Source organism: Balearica regulorum, chromosome 3 (assembly GCF_011004875.1).
Source record: "Balearica regulorum gibbericeps isolate bBalReg1 chromosome 3, bBalReg1.pri, whole genome shotgun sequence".
Taxonomy (NCBI): domain Eukaryota; kingdom Metazoa; phylum Chordata; class Aves; order Gruiformes; family Gruidae; genus Balearica; species Balearica regulorum.
The window spans coordinates 51719274-51740206 of NC_046186.1; the positions used below are offsets into that span (position 1 = coordinate 51719274).

At 41.9% G+C, this 20933-nt stretch overlaps 1 protein-coding gene and 1 long non-coding RNA gene across 2 annotated transcripts in view; one reads left to right on the plus strand and one right to left on the minus strand.

Moving 5' to 3' along the window:
• Positions 1 to 19759, minus strand: part of CDK19 (cyclin dependent kinase 19) — a 128597-nt gene extending 108838 nt beyond the window's left edge. Inside the window, exons 1-2 of the mRNA XM_075747922.1 lie at positions 19163 to 19759; positions 2247 to 2322 (exon numbers count right to left, since the gene is read on the minus strand). Coding sequence (XP_075604037.1) covers positions 2247 to 2322; positions 19163 to 19290 — 204 coding nt within the window. The 5' untranslated portion in view covers positions 19291 to 19759. The remainder of the gene's footprint in view (positions 1 to 2246; positions 2323 to 19162) is intronic.
• Positions 1 to 20933, plus strand: part of LOC142600977 (uncharacterized) — a 523379-nt gene that overhangs the window by 41923 nt on the left and 460523 nt on the right. The window lies entirely within an intron of this gene.

A 20933-nucleotide genomic window follows, 5' to 3' on the forward strand; every position in this document is an offset into this window, starting at 1 on the left:
GTGGTAAAAGAGGTCTTATGTTTTTCAAAGTCCTAAGCAAAGACAAACCAACTTGACCTGTAACGTCCAGAAAAGAGGAGCCATCTGCCTTTTCTCTTAGGGAAAGTTAGCCAGCACATCACCTTCTGAGTGTCTAGGCAATACTACACGCAAAATGCTCTTGGACTGCAAAACTGAATGGCTTTTAGTTCAGCAATGTATTTCTTGAGCACGCTGTCAAGTGTCTTCAGGTTACATAATTCCTGAAATATTCTGAACACACACAGAATCACGTACACTGGTGCTTCTTTCATTTTCTCAACTTCCATAGAACATGGTTTGGGGTTTTTTTGGTGTTAGGGAGAGTGAGGGTTGTAGGAGAGGTTTGAAACATCAAAAGAACTAGTCATGACATTTTAATGTGGCCTCTTTCCTGGCTGATAATCTTTTTTTAATCAGGAGACATTACCTTCTTTGTTACTTATCTAAGCCTTTAAATACAAGATTAACTATTAGTGCATTAATTATAAGTCTGCTTCTCTTTATGGAAAATGCACTTGTTTCTGCTTGTTTCTATATGACAAGAAGTTCATCTTTCTTTTTCAACTATTTCACCTTTGCCTTTTTCACACTTCTAATATTCGACCAACCTGAAATTTCAGTGAGGCAAACAGTGATTTGCTACATTATCTCAGGTTATAAATTTCTACAATACAGTCTGGAGTAAGATATCATGTGAGGAAGAATTACAGGAAGAACCATTGAGAGGATTCAAGCAACCTACACAGTACTTGTGAAACCTCCCAGGCTGTACTGAGCTTTGCACAAAGCTTCATCAATTAAAAAAAAAAATAAAGACTGAAATGGTGATATATCAGATTAAAAAAAAAAATTGACACTCTACTTCCTTACGACGTTGTGTCCAGGTATGATGGAACCAGCTGCATACCACAGTGCTAACATGACAACAGGACAGTCTCCTTTGGACTATTCCACACATCATCTCCATAGTAGTACAATTTAAAACGGACAAAGGATGAGAATCAAAGAAAAAAAAACCAACCCTCCATGCTGTCAGAAGCAACTTTATAGTAACAAGAATGTAATCTATTACTGATGTTAAAAGAGGATTTCTTATTTCCTCCAAAGGCAGAAATATTAGCAACAAGGTGACCGTGTAGATTCTGTGTAAAGTGACTGACAGCCACCTCTCAAATCTATGAGTGACCTTGACCTTATAGTGAGAAGCACTTTAAAAGGAGAGTAGGTTTATCTGCTAAGTCTCTTCACACAGAATTGCCACGGGCACTACACTAAACGCAATACAGTGATTTGTTCAGTTCATGAACGTCATGAGGTTCTAATGCCTCACATCGCACTGCACACATGAATGCTGTATTTCAGTGCAACACTACCAGACTAGAAAAAGCTTCAGGCACAATCCTAACATACATTTCAACAGCCCTTGGCATAGTGACAGCATTAAAACAAGGTAAATATTTAATCAAGCAAGTGTACTTCTTTTGCAATGCAAGAAATTCTTGCATTACAAAATTTTACTCGCTATCCATCACTTTAACAGTAATGCACACTTTCAGTCATAAAAGAAACGTTTAAATATTAAATTCTACCTTCATATATGAGCATCTAATTTTTACCAACTTTGAAGGAATGATGGGCACTACTGTGCTCAAGAGCATGCAATTTCTGAATCCATTTTTTCTCCTAAGACACATGTAATAAAAATACAATTAAAGCTGTTTTTTATGTTGCTGTGAAGTTTCTCTGTATTTAGAAAAACAAATAAGGAATGAGGAGAACAAATTGTTCTCAGGTACTGAAAAAAAGAGTAAGCTACCGTTAGCCCGAAATAAAATACCTTATTAGCAAGCATACTTGTAATGGCCGTTGTAATTTTTCAGAACCTTTTTCCTTCAAGTCATTTAAAAACATCGCTTTTTAAAATAAATCTTCATTAAAAGGTTCACGTGTATTTCCCTCTCCGCACATAAAAGGAGATAAAACAAAATTATACCAGAAAGAGGCATTACTATTACCTAGCAAGAACACCTCTTTCCAGTAAAAAAAAAAAATAATTATTATTATTTAGAAAGCATTTTAAGAAAAGCTCATGTTTGAATAACTTTCATGCTTGCAGATGTTAAAGAAAACATTTAGATAATCTCTAATGTTACTTAATTCAGAGAAAATATAATATCTGTTGAATAATAATGTCAGTAAAAATACTTTCATTTATGTACACTTACTGCAATCTCTCTACAGGCCGACATGGATATCCCTGTACCTTCAATTTGCTTCAGTGCATACTCCTTTTCATCTTTTCTGTACACACACAAAAAAAAAAAAAAAAAAAAAGAGAGGAATATTTTTAGCTCTGACTTATATTACACCAATCAATACAAGTATAATGATTTATTTTAATTTGGTCTGGATCGAGAAGCTGAAAAGTCAATCTGGTTTTATGCATAAGTTACACTTAGGTATTAAAAGCAAGTTTCCTTTTAACACAGACTTCAAAAATTCCAAACAAAAACTCCCGCATAAAGAAACTTGTTAACCTACATCCATTTCTCTCTGAAACCATATGGATACCTGCAAATACGTCTACAGAGAATTTTGGAGGACACTTTTCCTGAAATTCTAGGATACTGTCTGCTACCATGAAAAAGCTGCATAGTCATATCCCATACCTGGAAAACTCTCCTAAAAATACCTAGGAACCACAAGATTATTACTTGATTTTATGAGCCACTGTCAGTCCACTTTTACTTCTGAAATACTATTAAAGTAACAATACTTTTGATGGAAGTGCTGGCTACTGACAGACCCCTACATGGCACAAGAAACCATATGCTCTGAAGTACGAAGCCAGAGAACGTGAAAACGTTCTGCCTAAACACAGTACTATCCTTCTAAATAATCACAGTCTGAAGTAATTTAGAGGTGGTTTGGGTTTGTGTGGCAAGGTTTTGGTAGCAGGAGGGCTACAGGGGTGGCTTCTGTGAGAAGTTACTAGCAGCTTCCCCTAGGTCCAACAGAGCCAATCACGCTTGCTCCACTCTCTAGTGAGAAATGTACTGATACAGGATCTGTCAGAAAAGGATTTATGAAAACTTTCCTGCTGTATAATTCTGTACAAGTTCTTGAAACGTGTTCAAAGTTCACTAGAGTTTTTCTATGTATTCAACATGAAGTAGAAGTACTTCCTCCTGCCTCAAGTGTTTCATAAGAGGATAAGTCTTTAGGGAGTTAACTAGTAGACTTACCTATCACACGCATCATTTGACATTATTTATTGAATTCTTACAAGTGGGGAAATAGCTAATAAAGTACCTTTTTTTTCTTTCGTCATTTAATACCATTTTATTGTGTAACCACAATTGTGTATTTCATCAGATTGCATTGGCTGACTTGGTACTGAAGTTTTAAATGTATTTCTTTCTCAAATTATCTTGAGATTACTATTAAATGGGAAATATTGCTAGTTAAAATACCAGTTGGTGGAGATCTTATGGAAAGTGCTTTAAACAGCTATTATGTTTACATAATAAAAAACAGTTAACTTTGGAAAAGTATTCCTATAGACTTGCATTTCTGCCAAAGCAAGTAAACTATATTTATGTATTTAAAGGAGGCTATGTTTATGATTCTGAAGCTGTTGGTAAAAAAACATTTTGTGAGATCTCAGACATGGTATCTTTGAAGTTCTTTATCATTGATACCCATTTATTTTAGGTATTTCATTATCCCCATTTTTGCTCAATGTTCATAAAAACCAATATCCTAGAAGTATGTTGTTTGCAGCTCACTAAGATTGCCACCTTTTCCCACATGCTGTAATATCTTAAGTTGTTGGATTGTTTGTTTGGGTTTTTTTAAAACATTTTTCATCATTTCTTGTTTATATCTTAAAATCCTGCGTAGAGTGGCTGGCTGTTAAGTGATGACAGGCTCACAGCAGCAGTGGTGTTAAGCAATGCTGTTGAAGGCAGCGTGCGCCAAATGGCATGCCCGGTCTCTGCAGTGACCTTCAGTCTGTGAAGGTTTGAGTAACTGAACGCAATGCTTGCATCTGTAGAATTAGTTCAAGGGTAGCCGTACCAGTGGGGTGGTGCGCTCGGTTAGGTAGACGTGCCAAAAGAAGGGTATACTGCAGTGCTGTGGGGACTACATTGTTTTCAGACTCAAGCTGACAGGTGTGCACAGGACTCTTCTGTACCACCTAGTTTAAACATGACTGTAGTTGCTAGAAGTTTGAAAAACAAACCCAAACAACAACAAACTACACAGCTCTGGTATGAGACAAAAAGCACCCATGATAGGGATAGCCAAGCAGAAGCAAGGTCTTTGTCTGTAATTATTTTCATCTGGCCCACAGAAATACTGGCCTGGGAGCAGGCCAACTGACTTGAAGGTCCTGCTGGGGGGGGGGGGGGGGTTGTCTGAAGGCAGGGAGCAAGTGGCATAGACCAAGGTTTAATCAAGCAGGGTGCCATTAAACAGCCACCTCAGGCTAAAGGCAGCAACATGCTCACTGAATCTGAGCGAAAAACATAGCAAAACAGAACTGAAAGGGAACTGTATTCCTTAAGAGGCTGCAACTTAACAATTATTAAAGCTTTTCAAAATTGATGCAGAAGAATTTGCCTGATAAAATGGGTAGCACATCACACCACCACTGGGCTTCCCCACACTTCAAGTTCCCTTATCCAAAACTAGGGATTAAAGATTAAAATCAGCATTGTTTCTAGTTCCAGAAGCATTATAATTCATGCTATTTTAAGAGGGATTAACATTTTACAGAAATTAAACTGCTGATATGAGATACCCCCATCCTGAAAGCTTCCTGACTCTGTATTTCAGATTGCCATAGGCAGCATCCAAACGCAAGGGTCCTCACACCTACCAGCAGTAATTGAGAACATCCCTCTGTTATAAAAATCCGTGCCAGTGTAAGGCTGTAACTTCGTCTTTGAGATTAAGCTTTTCTCCCTCAACAACAAATATCCCATCCTGTAATCCTTAAGGTTAATGTTAACATTTTAATTTGTACAATGCAAAGGAAAATTCTGTCCTCTTGCCGCAAAAAATTTTACTCAGCTAGCTTATGTCCAATTCCAGTATTCAATGCAGAAAATGAAAATACTACTACTACTTCTGGAAACTCAGTTTCCATTTCCCAAATGCTTTGAAAAGAACAAAAAGTACCAATTTCACTTTAGAGGGATGCAGTTCAGAAGACTTAGAATAACTAAAACATTTCAAAGGAGTTAAACTGTCTTAACTATTACAACTATACTTCAGAGTGCTCCCATTATATGAGAAACTACTTTACAAACAAGGCAACTGAAAACTAGAAACAACTTGCCCAAGACCATAAAAAAAAATAGGAGGATTTGAATATAGTGCATGGTTCAAACTATTGTTTTATCCCTATTATTCAAATTTTTAAACCTTTGATGATGATCCCTTTTGAATTCACAGATGATTTAACATACATCACAATTTCAGAATTAATTATCCACATCAAGGAACTCACTTGAAAGACTGCAATCACACTGAAGCTACAACTGTGACTATCACATCAGTTAATACAGATATTAACATTAAAGTATAAATTAAGATAGTTATTGTTAGTATAAGTGCACAATATCATAAATATAAATAAATAATTATTAAAGTGCACATTTTCTTAAACAAGTGAAGCGCATCATAAAAACATTCCAAGACCTAACTAGAAAAAAACTGATAGAAAACAACAACAATTGACCCTTGTAAGCAACACTAATGGAATTTAAACATTTGTGACTTTGTAGGACAATGCCTGGGAACACTACGGAGTTCAGTGTCCTTCAAACACAGTACTGCCTGGAACACAACATTCACACAGGTATCTCCTTACACTCTAATCACTTTCTTTAATTGCTGCCATACAGCACAAGGTTAATCACTCAGCAGGAGATCACCAACAAGAGTTACAAACTTCCCCCTCCTAAGATAAGGCAAAATGACGACACTGAAGTGCACCTACAAGTTAACTGAAAAACCCTCCATGGTATCTGGAGCGTAGCAGCAAAGCCACTAAATCGATCACATTTAGCACTGTTTACCTTATGCAAGCTGCTCACAGATTTAACTCTATACACAGCATATGGCCATGGCCCTTTTCAAAGGTAATGGTACCAGTAAAAGTGTCTATGATTGACTGGAAAAACTGCTCTAATCCTTCCCCAAAAGTGATGAGCTCTTGTGCTTTAGTGTTTATTATGCATATAGAAATAGCCACTAACTCAAAAGAATTACAAGGTCAAAGAAACCCACACACAGTGCCACTAGGGTACATGTTCTTTGACAGACTAGGAAAGTAATTTTCTTTTATCATTATCCTCAAACCATATCAAGCCTTATCCAGTCAGCAGCTCAGATGGCTCCTTTTCATCCACGTGGCAACCAGCCACAAACGACAGAAGCTGGGAATCTACAGGTAGATCTTAATGTATTCCTAGAGAACAGTATACATGCTGAATTTCAATGCATATATATTAGTTCATTTTGAGAGCTACATAAGAAACTCAAAATGTGAAACAGTAAGGATAGTAAGCAGAAATGTAGAAGAAATCTATGACCTCATCAGTCCTTTAAAAGGTTTGTCTTTTGTCACCTTGAAGGGCAGCTGTCTGCTGCTCTGCTAAAAAATTTCACGGCAGCTACAGGTTGTTCCCACAGCCCAGTTGCAGACAAGTTCAATATGACATGGATATCTGAGTTACATTAGCCTGCTTTGGGCCTTGAAAAGAATGGATGAAACCAGCAGACTTCTACCTCACTCCGCTATAGTGAAAAACTTAATGTTTCTGTGGACTGTGTAGTTGGCCTGCCTGCTGATGCATCCTCAGAGGTTTGAGGAACCTTCTCTGTGTTGCAAACAGAACAACACGTGCATAGCACACAGGAAAGGACTTCTCATACCAAAAGAGCAGACATGTATGTCACCTCATCTGCTTAAACCTGGGCCTGGATTTTTCCTCCTAGTTGCAGGGTGGGAAGCCAACCTCTCCAGCAGGCAACGACTATACAATCTTTAAAAGTTGAGCTTGCATCTTCTCTGAAACAACATCTAAAAGTAAACTTGGGGAGTGGGAGCAAGGCAACAAACCTACACCAAACAGGATAGTCTTTACTACGCAATGTAAAAAGAGCTAGAATGCAAAGAGAATCTAGTCTCCAAGGCTGATCCAGGTACACACAAGGAAAACACTTTTTGGAATGGAAACAATATGCTATATTTCATACTGCATTTCTGAATCTTTTGTCTCACAAAGTCATTACAATCTCAATTTTCAAAAAGGGCCCTGAATGCTACACAGCTCATTGGTGTCACTGCCTGACGATACCCACTAAACTCTGCTAGGTCTCCTTCCAAACGTCTCACACGACACCAGCTACCTCAGAATATACGTACAATAACACCAGAAGGCAGCACTTCCCTTTACCTCCTGCCACATCCAAGACTTGAAGTCCATATATGAAACCCTTCTGAAATCTATGAACACAGCAGAAATAAGAGACAGAAGTTTGTGTCATTTCAGATGTTACTCTTCTAAAAATGCAACACCACCAAATTCCTGAACACTAAGCATAGTTTCCTATTCCATTTTCCGTTAATTTTATAGATTTGCTGTCCTGGGTTTTGGCTAGGATAGAGCTAATTTTCACAAGAAGCTGGGAGGGGACACAGCCAGGACAGCTGACCCAAATTGGCCAGAGGGGTGTTCCATACCATATGACATCATGCTCAGTATATAAGGGAGCAAGCTGACCAGGGAGAGAGGATCACTGCTCAGGGAAGGGCTGGGCATTGGGTTCTGGGCAGTGAGCAAATTGCATTGTGTATCACCCAGTCTGTATATTCTGTTATTACCGTTGTCGCTATTTTCCTTTCCCTTTGCTGTCCTAGTAAACTGTCCTTATCCCAACTCACGAGTTTTGCCTTTGTCTTCTGATTCTCCTCCCCATCCCAGTCCTTTCTGGCACCTAATGTGGGCATAAAGGACTGAGATAACAACAGATCTGGACAGAGCATGTTAAAACAAACTTGTTATACACATTTATTATACTAGTTAAACAGTCATTGGTCACAATGGTGCTCTGTTTGTTCACACGGTTGTGTTATGCAAATCCTTACTTGCTGTATATATTCCCTGTGGCGCTGCTTATCACCTCCAGGAGAGAGAGGTCAGGATTCTCATTTTGCTGTACTGTGTAATATCAACTTATGATATTGTAACATCACTGGTCATGAGGTTAAGCTGGCATTTGTATGTGGCATTGCTGTCATGCCTGTACCTCGGATGACATCTCTCAGAAGTGATTAATAATCACGCCCAATCTATGGGGAAAAAAAACTGGACTGCCAAAGACTACATGCATGAAAGCAATGGGTGGCAGGACCTTCAAACGTTGGGATACACATCTAGCAAAGACCACCTGGATAGTTAACTCTAGGGGGTCTACCAATCAAGCTGGCCCTGCCCAATCACAACTTCCACGTACTGTAGAAGGAGATCAAGTCCCCGTAGAGCACATGCAGAATCTGTTAGGGAAGACAGTCTGGGTCAGCCCTGCTTCAGGCAAAGCCAAAGCCATCCATGGGATTGCTTTGGCTCAAGGACCTGGTGCACTCAGCGGGTGATGCGGAAGCATGGGGAAGTCTGATGCGTACCTCAACATGCAACAATCCAACAGCACATATCATCACTCCTGCCCTGAGAGACTGCTATGACAGATGGAGCCCAAAGTCATGGACTAAATGAACTCAATGGACATTTTAGAAGGATGCCCATAGACTAAGGGAATTCTATCTGCCTAGGTAGACAGATGTGTGTGTGTGTATATCAAAGACAGGAAAAGTTGTGGTGATTAATTGGAAGGTGTAGGATTTGGACATGACATAGATAGTACAGAATAAGGGGTGGATAATGTCCTGGTTTTCAGCAGGGATAGAGCTGATTTTCACAAGAAGCTGGGAGGGGACACAGCCAGGACAGCTGACCAAAACTGGCCAAAGGGGACGGAGCTGTACCTGATCTTACTTCTTTATAGACAGGCTTGACTACAGATAGTGAACAGATTTAGGAAATACCTCCCTTCCAGAAAGGATACTGCACATGAGGATTTTTTTTTTTTTTAACCTTAAAATAAGAAACAGCAGCAGCAAGGAGAAAAATATCTTTGAAATAAAGAGGAAACAAGCTTTTATTGATCTATGTATTATTTACCAAGGCCACAGACACAGGGTCCTTTAGACTTTCCCAAAAGAGAATCTGCCTTTTGTTTCATTAAATCACTTAGAAGAAGAATGTTTGTGACTAACTATAAATGTCAAGAATATTAGCTCTCTAGCTTTTGGCAATTTTATAAGTATAGGTCCTAAAGCCACAGCATAAAAACATACTGTAACTACAGTCCAGCTTAATGTGCATCACATCTCTCTGCAGTGTTAAACACTACAAATTTGATAGGTGGAAAATTACTATTAAAACACCAAATATTAGGAAGCCTGGATTTTTTCCTGTGTCTGGTGAGAACCTCAGTTTGAAACACCAAATGCAGATTTTTTTTTCTAAACCATTATAATGCATTAGGTTTATCTATAGCAGAAGAAAAAAAAATATTGACTCAATGTAAAATCATCAGAAGGACAATGGCCTAAAACCTGCAGTTACTTAATTTTCTTTTCTAGCTCATTACACAATCAAAAGCTTCTTCTCAAGCATATAGAAAGCCCAGATTTATCAGAGATATCTTTTGCACAACAGAACACATTTATTATAGTTGGAAAGTTGTTAAGGAGAAAAGACACCTTCACAAGAAGGTATAAGGACCAGAACAAAATTCTAGAAAATCACCAAGGGGTCCAATTTAATTCAGTTTGAAATGGAAAAAAAATCATTACTGCTAATGGAGCATCTACATTTTTCCCCTCACTTCAACATCAGGCAATGAGAATTTTACAAAGTTACAGATGTCTTTATTCCAACCACTAAGAGAGTCTTGGTACTTCCCAACAAGGAACAAGGTATTTAGTCAGCAATCATTATATCTGTTCCCAGGGAATTCAAGTCACATTCTGCCTCCTTTGAACTTTAAAACTGTGCATCCCATTGTAAGAATAGGCTTCTCTCAAGCTCTTCCATCATTTAGATAAAGTTTTACACTGAATTTTTTTTTCCCCACCACTGAACTCATGCTAACGGTAGAATAAACAGCATTCAACTTGTAACAGTCCTTTGGCTGTTCTGAACTGAAGGTCAAATTAAATTTGGTAATTTGTCTAACTCTGTTTTTCATTTGGAGCATGACAGAATTGGGCAAAGGAACAACCAGTTATCCTGTACAATGACTGGTTTTAATCAAAAGGTATGAACATAAAGCTAACTTTGAAGTCCACAACACCCTTGAGAACACGGCAACAACTCATACAGGAATTCTGTTTCAGGAACAGATACATTCAAAGACACAGGCTGAAACCCACTATCAGCTGCACTAACGACAATGAACCAAAGCAACGAACATGGTATTTTTGAATGAGCAAGGTGATAAATATTAGCATGAATCTGCAGTAATCCATCAAGTATTAACATGGGTGAGAATTTTCTCTTAAATACCTTTGGATTTGCAGAATTCATAAGCCGTGAGATAAGAAGCATCTCTCAAAAGATTCTACTTAGGAGTCAAACAGTTAATCTTATGCTGCTAGAATTTCATGCTTGAGTGGCCTTTGTATCATCAGATCTCTTCAGACACTCTGGACCCCATGATATACGAAAGAGGTGGGAGAGTCAAGGACAACCACAGTCAGAGTCCCAGCATTACCTGTGTGAATGCTTCCAAGTGCTCCAGTAAAGACAGAGAAAGAAAGGAGGGACAGAAGAGGCAGAAAACCTTCTGGCCACATAAAAAGGATTGATTCTTCCTGCAATTAATGCATAAGAAAACCAGATACATTGCTTCGAAATAGTGAAATATAACTCCGGATGTAGTTTCCATTCCAGCACATCTAGCTTCTGCCTCCAAGTCAATTGCCCATAACATTTATTTTCACTTGACTGTAAAAAGAAATCAATAGCATCTTCTACTTAAGTCAGCAGGGAATGAACAAAAAACCCCAATCATACTGCGTGTGAGGCCCAGTTTATGGGAACACGTGTTTAAAGCCACACTATCTGAGACTGTCCCCAGTTCATATCTGTGCTCTTATTTAGACCAGAACCCTTATCCTTAAGCGAGTGATCCGACACTCCCAGCATGCACATGAAGCTAGAGCTGTTGATTTACCTATCAGAAAGCCTGACCTCACTGTAGTTTCATCTACAAAACAAATGACCCTAGAATATTTCAAGATCATGAACTTTGTAGAAAACAGATGACAACTGAGGAAGAAACAAGGAGTTACGCAGTAGCCTCATCTCAAAACATTTATTTAAAAACTGCTAATCCCAGGAAAGACAGAAACAAACATGAATAATGCCCTTCAGAGATGCACTACTCCAGCATTGTCACAACCAGTAAAGTCAGTTCTGCTTTCCAATAAAGTAATTAAAAAAATTAAAAAATAAATCAATCAATCTTTAAAAAAAACCCAACACACCAACCAAAAAACCCAACCCACACTTGCAGACACCAATTCTGCAAAGGTCAGTTAACACTATCTCTACAGCATTCCTTCCCTTTCAGACAGTCTTATTAGATAGACTAATATTTCATAAATTCTCAAAAAACCCACTGCTAAATGAAAGAATTGTCCTCCTACATAAGAAAGTATTAATACGAAATTCAGATATAGAAGTTAAGTAGCAGTTGATTTAAAGACTCTCACAGGATTTTGTTAATAACACCTAATTTTTATTTAAAAGGTTTCTGTACTTTTTTCTTCTTGAATCTGTTGAGATAGGTGAAGTTCACAAGAGGTATAATAATTTCTAATATCATCACAACTAGCATTTTTATCTGTCAGTCATCTAACTTACAGTCAAGTGATCCCTATAAACCAAGTCCCCAGAGCTGGGAGGTCTTTTATAAACCTAATTTATTTAGATACAGGACACCCATAAGTCAAGTCAAAACAGTAAAGTTTTTGTGTTTGCTATACAAGTAAAAACTGTTCTTCATTTCCTAAAGTCACATGCTGAGTTAGCCAATTTATTCTAAAAGCAGTTGTTCTGGACCAGTTTCAGCATTCCTTCAGGCAAACACACTGTTATTGAAACAAATAAATCTTTTTTAAGTTCTAATACTTTGTTTAAGTGAAAGAGAATAAAAAATTGTAGCCTGTGTCAGTTGTCAAATGCCAACAAAGAGGCTCAAGAAACAACGTATCTTTGGAAGTAGAACGTAAGAGCTGCCAATCACTTCCGCTAATGATCCCATCCTCGATCATACATGTGGACCATATAATCTCCTGAACCGTATGTTAAGCAGCAGTGAGCACATACAAATAGAATCTTCATTCACAACGTAGAACTTGGGAGTTAAAAATAGAGGAGAAAGACTTGGGTCAGAAGGCATCTATGCAAATCATGAGTTTGATTAAGGCAGAAAAGAGGCAAACACACCCTTTCAGTAGGTATTTTCAAAAGATAACGGAAAATTTAATGTTACTAACAAGTCTCTAGTGGAATTTGGTTAGAACATGCCACAGAAATTCTGGTTACTTGTTACAGCACTAAATCTTGAGAGGTTTTCCTTCACAGTTTACTATGGGCTAACTTATGCATGAGTCTTCATTGCAAGCTTGGCAAAAAACTTCATCTGTTTCTCTCTCAAACGCAGCCTCTTTGGCTGCTCATCACCCACACTCATGTCATTTCTTCCTCATGCTCCTACCACCACCACACCTTTGCACTTGCCATAGCAGCAAACAAAACACCAGCTGAATGCTATTTGCTTTCTGAAAGGCTATGGGCTATACAGCTCATTTCTGCACTTGGTTTCAGGGACAGTAATAGAAGAAAGGACGAAATAGCCATCAGAGAGACCATATGCAAGAGCCTGTGGGAAGCACTAAAAATTACTCATCACCACTTGCACTATCCTCTTGGGCAGGAAGCAAAGCCACCACGTAGTTGCACTAGCAGCTCTCAGTACAGCGGTTATGAAATACTAATAATCTCTTCCTATGCTGGGGGGTTTTATTAGAATGTGTTGCAGGCAACTAGTTAGACAGGTTTGCTGCTCCTTCTCAAACATATTAAGTGCATTCAGTGGTAACAAGTATTTTCAGGATTCGCAGGTAAATCTAGTATTTAGGTTTAATTAGCTGTTGAGAGATTATATTGAAGCATGAACACCTTCAGCCATTCTACCCTCCTCAAGATAATAAGGTTTGGGTTTTTTTCTTGATGAAAGTGAGGAACAAAACACAGCTTTTCAGCTACCATCACTGGCAGAGATTTTGCTGAAGAGAAAGGTAATTTTTCAGGATGAAATACATTGCTTTCGACTTGGGTCAATATTTCCGTGATTTAGCCTATCACAAGATTACATTAGTAAACAGCAACTACAGCTGAAAACTCAAATTACTTACATTCAAGACAACATCAAATAGAGGAAATAATGAGATGTAAATACATAAATTATTACAGACTCTCAAATATCTTACAAGTACATACTTGCATTGGTACATAACACTCCCGTTTCACATTCAAGAGACTATAATCCTTGCCACATCAATGAGTTGCCTCTCAACAGTAAATGTAACTGCAGTACACATGCACCCATTCCCCTGTGATTTTACCACCAACACTGTTCATTTGCCACATTTAGTCAACTCAAGTGCAAGTTTCATTTCCTGACACACTCATGCTATACGACTTCAGTAATTTCAGTTCTGCAGAATAACAGTATGGGGAGAACAGGACACAAATTATTGCAATACGAATACTGATTTAAGAGAATAAGCAGATTACTTTTGCCTCTTCTACACTTAAAAGTCTTCTACCACCACAGTGATCTCAGCCATAAGTGTGACCAGATGCAACCTCTGAACCATAACGATATTAGCAGAAACCCCAACCACAGCAAGTCGCCCCAGGAGAAAGCCTGTTTTTCCAATAGAGCCATGCCTCACAGCATGCTATTTTTTCCTCTCTCAACATTTTTCCACTTCTGCTTCAAATACATAAGATTTATCAAATAAAAAACTAAAACAAACAAAAAGTTAGATGGCCAGGACCACAGCCAGCATTCCTAGGTTAGATTATACGCTTGCCTTGGCTATTTACCTCCCCTTCCTTTCTTCTCCCATTCATTAACTTTCACTCAACTCTTGTGTGGACTTGGATGCTGTAAGCACTTCAGATCCACATTAAGAACTTTACATTAATGCTTCTCCACACTGGTATCAGTCCAAGGAGGAAGACAGACTCCTCTTTAGTTACAAGCTTACAGTACTCCAAAATAGGGGGGAGAAGAAGATTTCGTTTGTCTCCCCCCCCCTCCCATGCCTGTACTTTACAGTGAAGTTTTTCGACTTGCATCACTCTTGCCCAATTTCCAAAAGGGAATTCCATATTTGGCAGCTAACGTGAAGCCTGTTTCATACCAATTCTCTTGTTCGAAAGTTACAGATACACTAACAACAAAGTAATCTGACAAGTTACAAATAGTGACTTTCTTTAAAAAAAAAGTATATTACTACATTAGCACAGACATCCACACACTTCGTTCAGCTGATATATTGTACAGTACAGGGCAATGCCAAACCTTTTATACTTGCCAGAGGACAACATGGCAGGAGGGTCTGCAGAGGCAGCGCCCGACAGCGAGTGGGCAGAGAGCCTGGGAGCTGCCCAGGGTACAACTCCTGGCCCTTCTGCTGCCATCGTCTTGGAAGCTGATCACTCCGTATTTCTGTCATTCCCTCCATAACAAGACTAAAAAGCATATAACTGCTTTTTAAAAGGTGTTTTGAAACATACGGATTAAAAAAAAATATTACCTACGTAGTTATTTGGAAAGAAAAAAAATATGTTTGTAATTTTATTTTAATAACCTCTGTTGCCCAAAGCCAGGTAGTGAGTCAAAGAAAAATAACATAACCTTAGCATGAGAGAAAGCAGCCAGCTCCATTGCTTGTTTAAAGGTAAGCAGAAGCAGCAATAACTCGAAAGGTTTTATTCACATGAAGATTTCAGCTTTTGCAAGTGTTACATCTGCTGTCACAGCTACAGAATGAAGAACAGAGTGGCCTATTTTCTACTTGACTCGTGCATCCCATTATTCCTTGCGTGCTCCTGACTAACCAACAGCACTATCTTTTCAGCTTGCTGACTTGTCCAAACATCCTCCTGCAGGTGAGCTGACATCCTGGTGAAGGAACAGAAATACTTTCTAGTGGCCTGGGCTGACAGACTGATCTTTCCCAAAGAGTAAAGGGAAATAACTGAGGCACATACAATAAAACCAGAATTTCCAACTGTCATTTCATCCTAAAAATTGCCTCCCATGCAATAAGGGGATACATGAAGTGAAACAACTAAGCACAATATCATGGTTTAAACTGTGATCAAAGAAGCAGCAAGGAATGTAACAAGGAGAGATAAGGCATGAAATTAAAATCACACTTTCCTAACCATGATTGGAAAAAATGCATTCTTTGTTTTACTGGACAAATGTGAGCAAGTGTCCAAAAAAATATTAGTGAAAGTCATCATGACTTTTTGAGGTAGTACACACACACAAAAATCATAACAGATTTTCCAGCTACATAAAGAGCTAAAAACTTAACATTGACAACCGAATTGCAATCATGAGGTTTGTTTCACTATTCCCCCCCCCCAAAGCCACTGGTCCAGTTTTTGTGTACAGTGAAATAAACCATTAGATGGCTTATACAAGACCCCTATTTTCTAGCCCTTCTGAACTACAAAGATATTAATGAAAGTTTTGTAAACCCAGGTGCCTAATTTAGCTAAATGCATAATGCAGGTAATACCTCTAGTCCTCATCAGAGCACACAAACACTACTGAAGCAAATGGAAGCTGCAGGTGCTCAACATCTTTCAAAACATGCTCCTGCAGTGCATGCAAATATCATACCAACATCATTCAAACCTGACTGCCTATTAAAAAAAAAATCTTTTTAACTTTGATAGAAATCAATCAGCTCACTAGAAACATGCCCAAATGATACTCCACTCTAGGGTGAAAAAGTCAAACTAAGCTGCTACTTTGCCAAAAAACTGCTTTTATGCCCAAGCCATTCATGGAGATCTAAGCAATGCAACCACCTTTTTTTACAAGCATTTTGTTGAAGAGCTTGCCAAGCTCCATATAAACACATTTTACTATTTCATAAAGTTTATACATCAAGTTTTTGAAACATGAAGTGACAGGCTCTCGGTGGAATTTCTGCAGAGCTACAAGGTTCTTAATTGCCCTCAGCCTCCTGAGACCATGAATTTCCTATAAGAAGCAAGTAGCCAGAATCTTTTTCTTTTATACAGGAACGCCTTGCAAATTTGAAATACTGAAACTCTATGATCAGCCAGAGAAGAATTCCTTTATACAAGGCTCAAAATCCCCCAATGATCAGCACACTGCTGGGTTTCTGTTGACAGCATTGGAAAAAGTTTCTCTCCATCATTAAGGATCCCTAAAAGTTAAAAACTAATGCTAAACATTCTCCACCCCACAGAGACATTTTAGCTAGATATTTTCATAAGGAAATCACCTTATCTTAATGATTTAGGTTGTTTTCTGATTTTTTTCTAGGTGGTTCGCATCTTACTTTCAGCCAAGGTTCTAAAGTTACACAAAAGCAACTCAGAGTGAACTCACCAATGCCATAAAAAGGAAAACCAAAAAAAAGGGAGAATGACCCAGTTTCCAGGGTTCATGAAGTAAAACCTCTGAGTATATAGTACAGTTGCATTTGTGCCATATTATATTGCATTTCAATGTGACTGCTTACTGAAACTTTGCACTTCCTTTTACCAGTTAGTTTTCCAATGGTTCAAGGTCTCCCTTTGATTATTCCCAGCTCTGACACACTAGCTATCTTTTTTTATCATGTTTACTTTTGCTTTACTACCCATTTGTATTTATAATACTATTATTATTGTAAGGATTTTGAAGACACGTCCTTTATGGTACTTTGTCGCATCAATGTAAGTCTTGCAATGGCTTTCCATTGTCAATGACAGAAATGAAACACGCAAGTTAGGAATAGACATCAAATTTCATAAAAGGGTAAAAATCAAAGTTCTGCCTCTTTTATACATTTCTTACAAGCAGTAATTTTAGTATTGCTATATCAAAGAACAGCAAAACACATTTAACCGGCATTTTGGGTGTTTTTACTACCATTTCCTCTCAAGTATCTCATATTTCTATATATAAATAAATGAAAACTTAAAAAAAAAAGAAAACACAACTACTAAATCCACAGATATTAGAAGAGCTCAGTGGCAGCTGTAATACCCAGAAAGGCTTTAACATTTCCTTTTCAAGTTAGCTATGCTCTAGTATCCTTAAAGTTGCAGAGCAAGCTAATCAAAATTGGAGCTCATTTCCCAGCATTTACTCTTCCACCTGAATGAGTGTGCTACCTTTCAGTTATTAATCACTTTAATACTACATCTTCTTAACTCAGTTTAAATTTTCAAGACACACATGAATGCAATTTACTCCTACTGAAAAATTCCTTGACTTCTCTATTAATCTAAAGCAGCAGTGTTACATTAACCACTTCCAGAACATTATTTAAAGAAATAGCCATTTTTTTTCCATATTGAGTCTCTTCTTTTTCAAAGGTTCAGTTGCTTATAATGGAAGGCTATCACTCTTTGGCTTTCTGTTAGAAAAGTATCACCTCCGATGTGCAAGTGTATTTTATCAAACTTTACAGTATGCTTGGAATACTTCTATAAATGCAGTCCATGTTTGTGCACTATTCACACACCGCAGTGAAAAAGTGCTTAATGGCTCTTCTGAAAGAAAAGGGTTGTATTCGGAACCTGCACGAAAGCCTTACTCAGGCCTCAGGACTGCTCCTCTTCAGCCACTGCACACCAGCCAAGCAATCCCAAATTGCAAGCGGAGCTCCCCACTGCTCTCTTAACCGCAGCACAGTGAGAATGGCATCCACAGCTCACCTATCCCGCGGGGCCAGCTGTCTTTTCCCCCAGGGAAGCGAAGGAAGCCCTGCTTAGCCAACATAGGTGGGCTTAATGGCCAGCAACCAGCTATGCGAGGACAAGGCCAGGGATCACGCTCTCGCATAGGAAAGGAAAGGGGGCCGATGGAGACACACCTCCCGCACACCTGTGCGTACGCGCTGACAGGCAGTGCCAGCTCTGCCCGCAAGCAGACGCGCCGCCAAACCAAGCCTGCCCGACCCCGCGTTCAGCAAGGTACCGGGGGCTGAGGCCAGACCGGGGACGGACGCGCTCCCCGGGGGTTTCCCGGGCCGCTCGGGCACACCGGCCTGAAGGGGAGAACCCGGGGAGGGGCGGTCAGTAGCCAGGTGCTCCTCGCATTAAACTTGCTCCTTTTCCAATCCCCTGCAAGTTCAATGCAGAATGTCAAAGCACGCACGCAGTCACACAAAAGATGAAAGCGATGACGTGAAACCCGGTACGAAAACCAAAGGCGACCCCAACGGCACTGCCTGCTGACACAACACCCCCCGCCCGCTCCGTCGGCGGGGGGAGGCAGAGCGGGACGCGCCACCGGGGCCTCGGCCACCACCACCGGCGGCGGCGGAGCGCTGCCGCGTCCCATGGCCGCCGGGACGGAGGGCACACACGGGGGACCGCGATAGCGGGGTGGCGGGCGCAGCCACGGGGTACAGACGGGCGGGCAGACTCGTTTTCCCCTCACGCGATGCCAGGGCTCGGCGGGCAACCGGGCACAGATCCCCGGTCGCACACGCACCGCAGGGCCGCGGGCCGCCCCCCGCCGCAGGGCCGGGGCACCGGGGCCCGCTCCCAGCGCGGTGCTGGGGCTGCCCGGGCCGGCTCCGCGCTCCGGGCCCTGCGCGCTGCCAGAAACTTTCCGGGGAGGGGAGGGCGCCGGCGCCGGGGAAGGGGGGGGGGGGGGGGGGGAGAGAAGGGGGACCCCGGCGGCCGTTGGCGGCGCGGCCCGGCGGCGCGGCCCTTACCCGTCCTTGCGGCGGGCCTTGTAGACGTGCCCGTAGGTGCCTCTGCCCACTTTGCAGCCCTCGTACTCGAACAGGTCCTCCACCCGCTCGCGCTCGGCCGCCAGCTTCGACTTGAACTCGTAGTCCATGTCTTGCCCATGGGCGGGGAGGGACGGGCAGGGGACGCGGCGGCCAGATCAGCACCCCCAGCTAGCGGAGCCCCCTCCCGGCGCCGCCATTTCCGGGGCTCGGCGGGGGCGGCGGGCGGGCGCGAGGGGAGGGGGGGGTGGTGGTTTGTTTTTGTTTTGGTTTGGGGCTTTCTAGCGGGGGGAGGGGGTGCGCTCCGCCGCCACCCGCTTCAACTGGGCTCCTCGCGGGGCGGCGCGGGGGATGCCGGGAGTCGTAGTGCGGCTGCGGGTGTTGTCCCCGGCGCCGCGGGCAGGACGCCGTGGTGGCAGAACTACAACTCCCGGCATGCCCCGGGCCTCCCCGGCCAGGCGGCGTCGGCGCACTTCGCTCCCCGGAGACACCGAACGTTTCAGCGGCCGCTGGGAACTTGCTGACTCTTCACATTGCGGGGCAGCGGGCGGGAGCGGCGAGCGCGGCCGAGCTCGGCGCCCCTCGCTGAGGGGGAGGACGCATGCCCCACCGCCGCGCCTCGCAGCGCGCGCGGGGCTGCGGGCCGCCGAATAGTGCGGCAAGTTGTTTATCTCGCGAGCTGCCACTCAAGGCCAAGTCCCGCCTCCTCGATGGATACTGCCCTCTGATTGGTCGGTCTAGCCCCGCCTCCGCTGCAGCTCTGCCGCGGGTAGCCGCCGGCGGCTGAGGGCGCGGGTGGGACTTTGAAGCCGTCCCGCCCGACGTCTGTAGCGGGTCGGGCCGGGCCGGGCCGGGCCGGGCACGTGGCTGTTTCGAGGCAGCGGCCCGAGCCCGTGGGGTTGCGGCGTTGGGGAGGAACCGTTGCTCGCCTGAGGGGCAGCGGCGCGGCAGCGGGAGCGGCGGTTGCCGCCGCTCGGCTCAGTGATAAGCGGCGCGCCGGAGCGGCCGTTGGACCGTGTCCCGTGGCGGCAGCGCTCGGGCCCTGGCCCGCCCAAAGCGAACAGCTCGTCGGCGGAGCAGAGGCCTGGTCCGGGTGTGCTGGTCCGCGCCCGTTTGGGGCCGAACGGGGAGCAGGCGGAGGAGCAGAAGGCTGGAGCAGGTGGAGGCGACCTGCGCCGTGTCACCTTTGTGTGGCTGCGGTTCTGTGACGGAAACACGAATTCTCAGAAAGTGACTCGCTGTAGCCAGACGCTGCTAAATAAACTCAGTTTTCATACTAAGGATCACAGGGGCAGATGACAGCGTTTGCATTCACATGCTAACCCAGGCTTACCGCTGAGGCTTTCTGATTCAGTACCGTAGCAAAGCTATGTCCCTTCAGCCTTAAGCATAGAGATTTTTAGACAAACAATGCTACTTTCAGGTTCAGATGCCATGCTGTGCATTTTGAGATCATAGAAATATTTAGACCTTTTAAAATTATGTCTTGGTCTCTCTCATTCAGGGATTTCTTTGTGAAAAACATCACTCTGCAAGCATATTTGCACTATGGAAGCACCATGCAGAACTAACCAAATATCAAGGTTGTATCCTGTCATACAAGCAAGTAATAATCTCTGCCTTGTGTACAAGTAAGTAATAATCCCCACCTCGTGTACACAACCTCAGTTTGTAACAGTCAGGAACAAGTGAATGAAACAGAATGAAACCAGAGAAGGGAAGAGTAAAAATGGAGGCTGTCCACATACAGAAA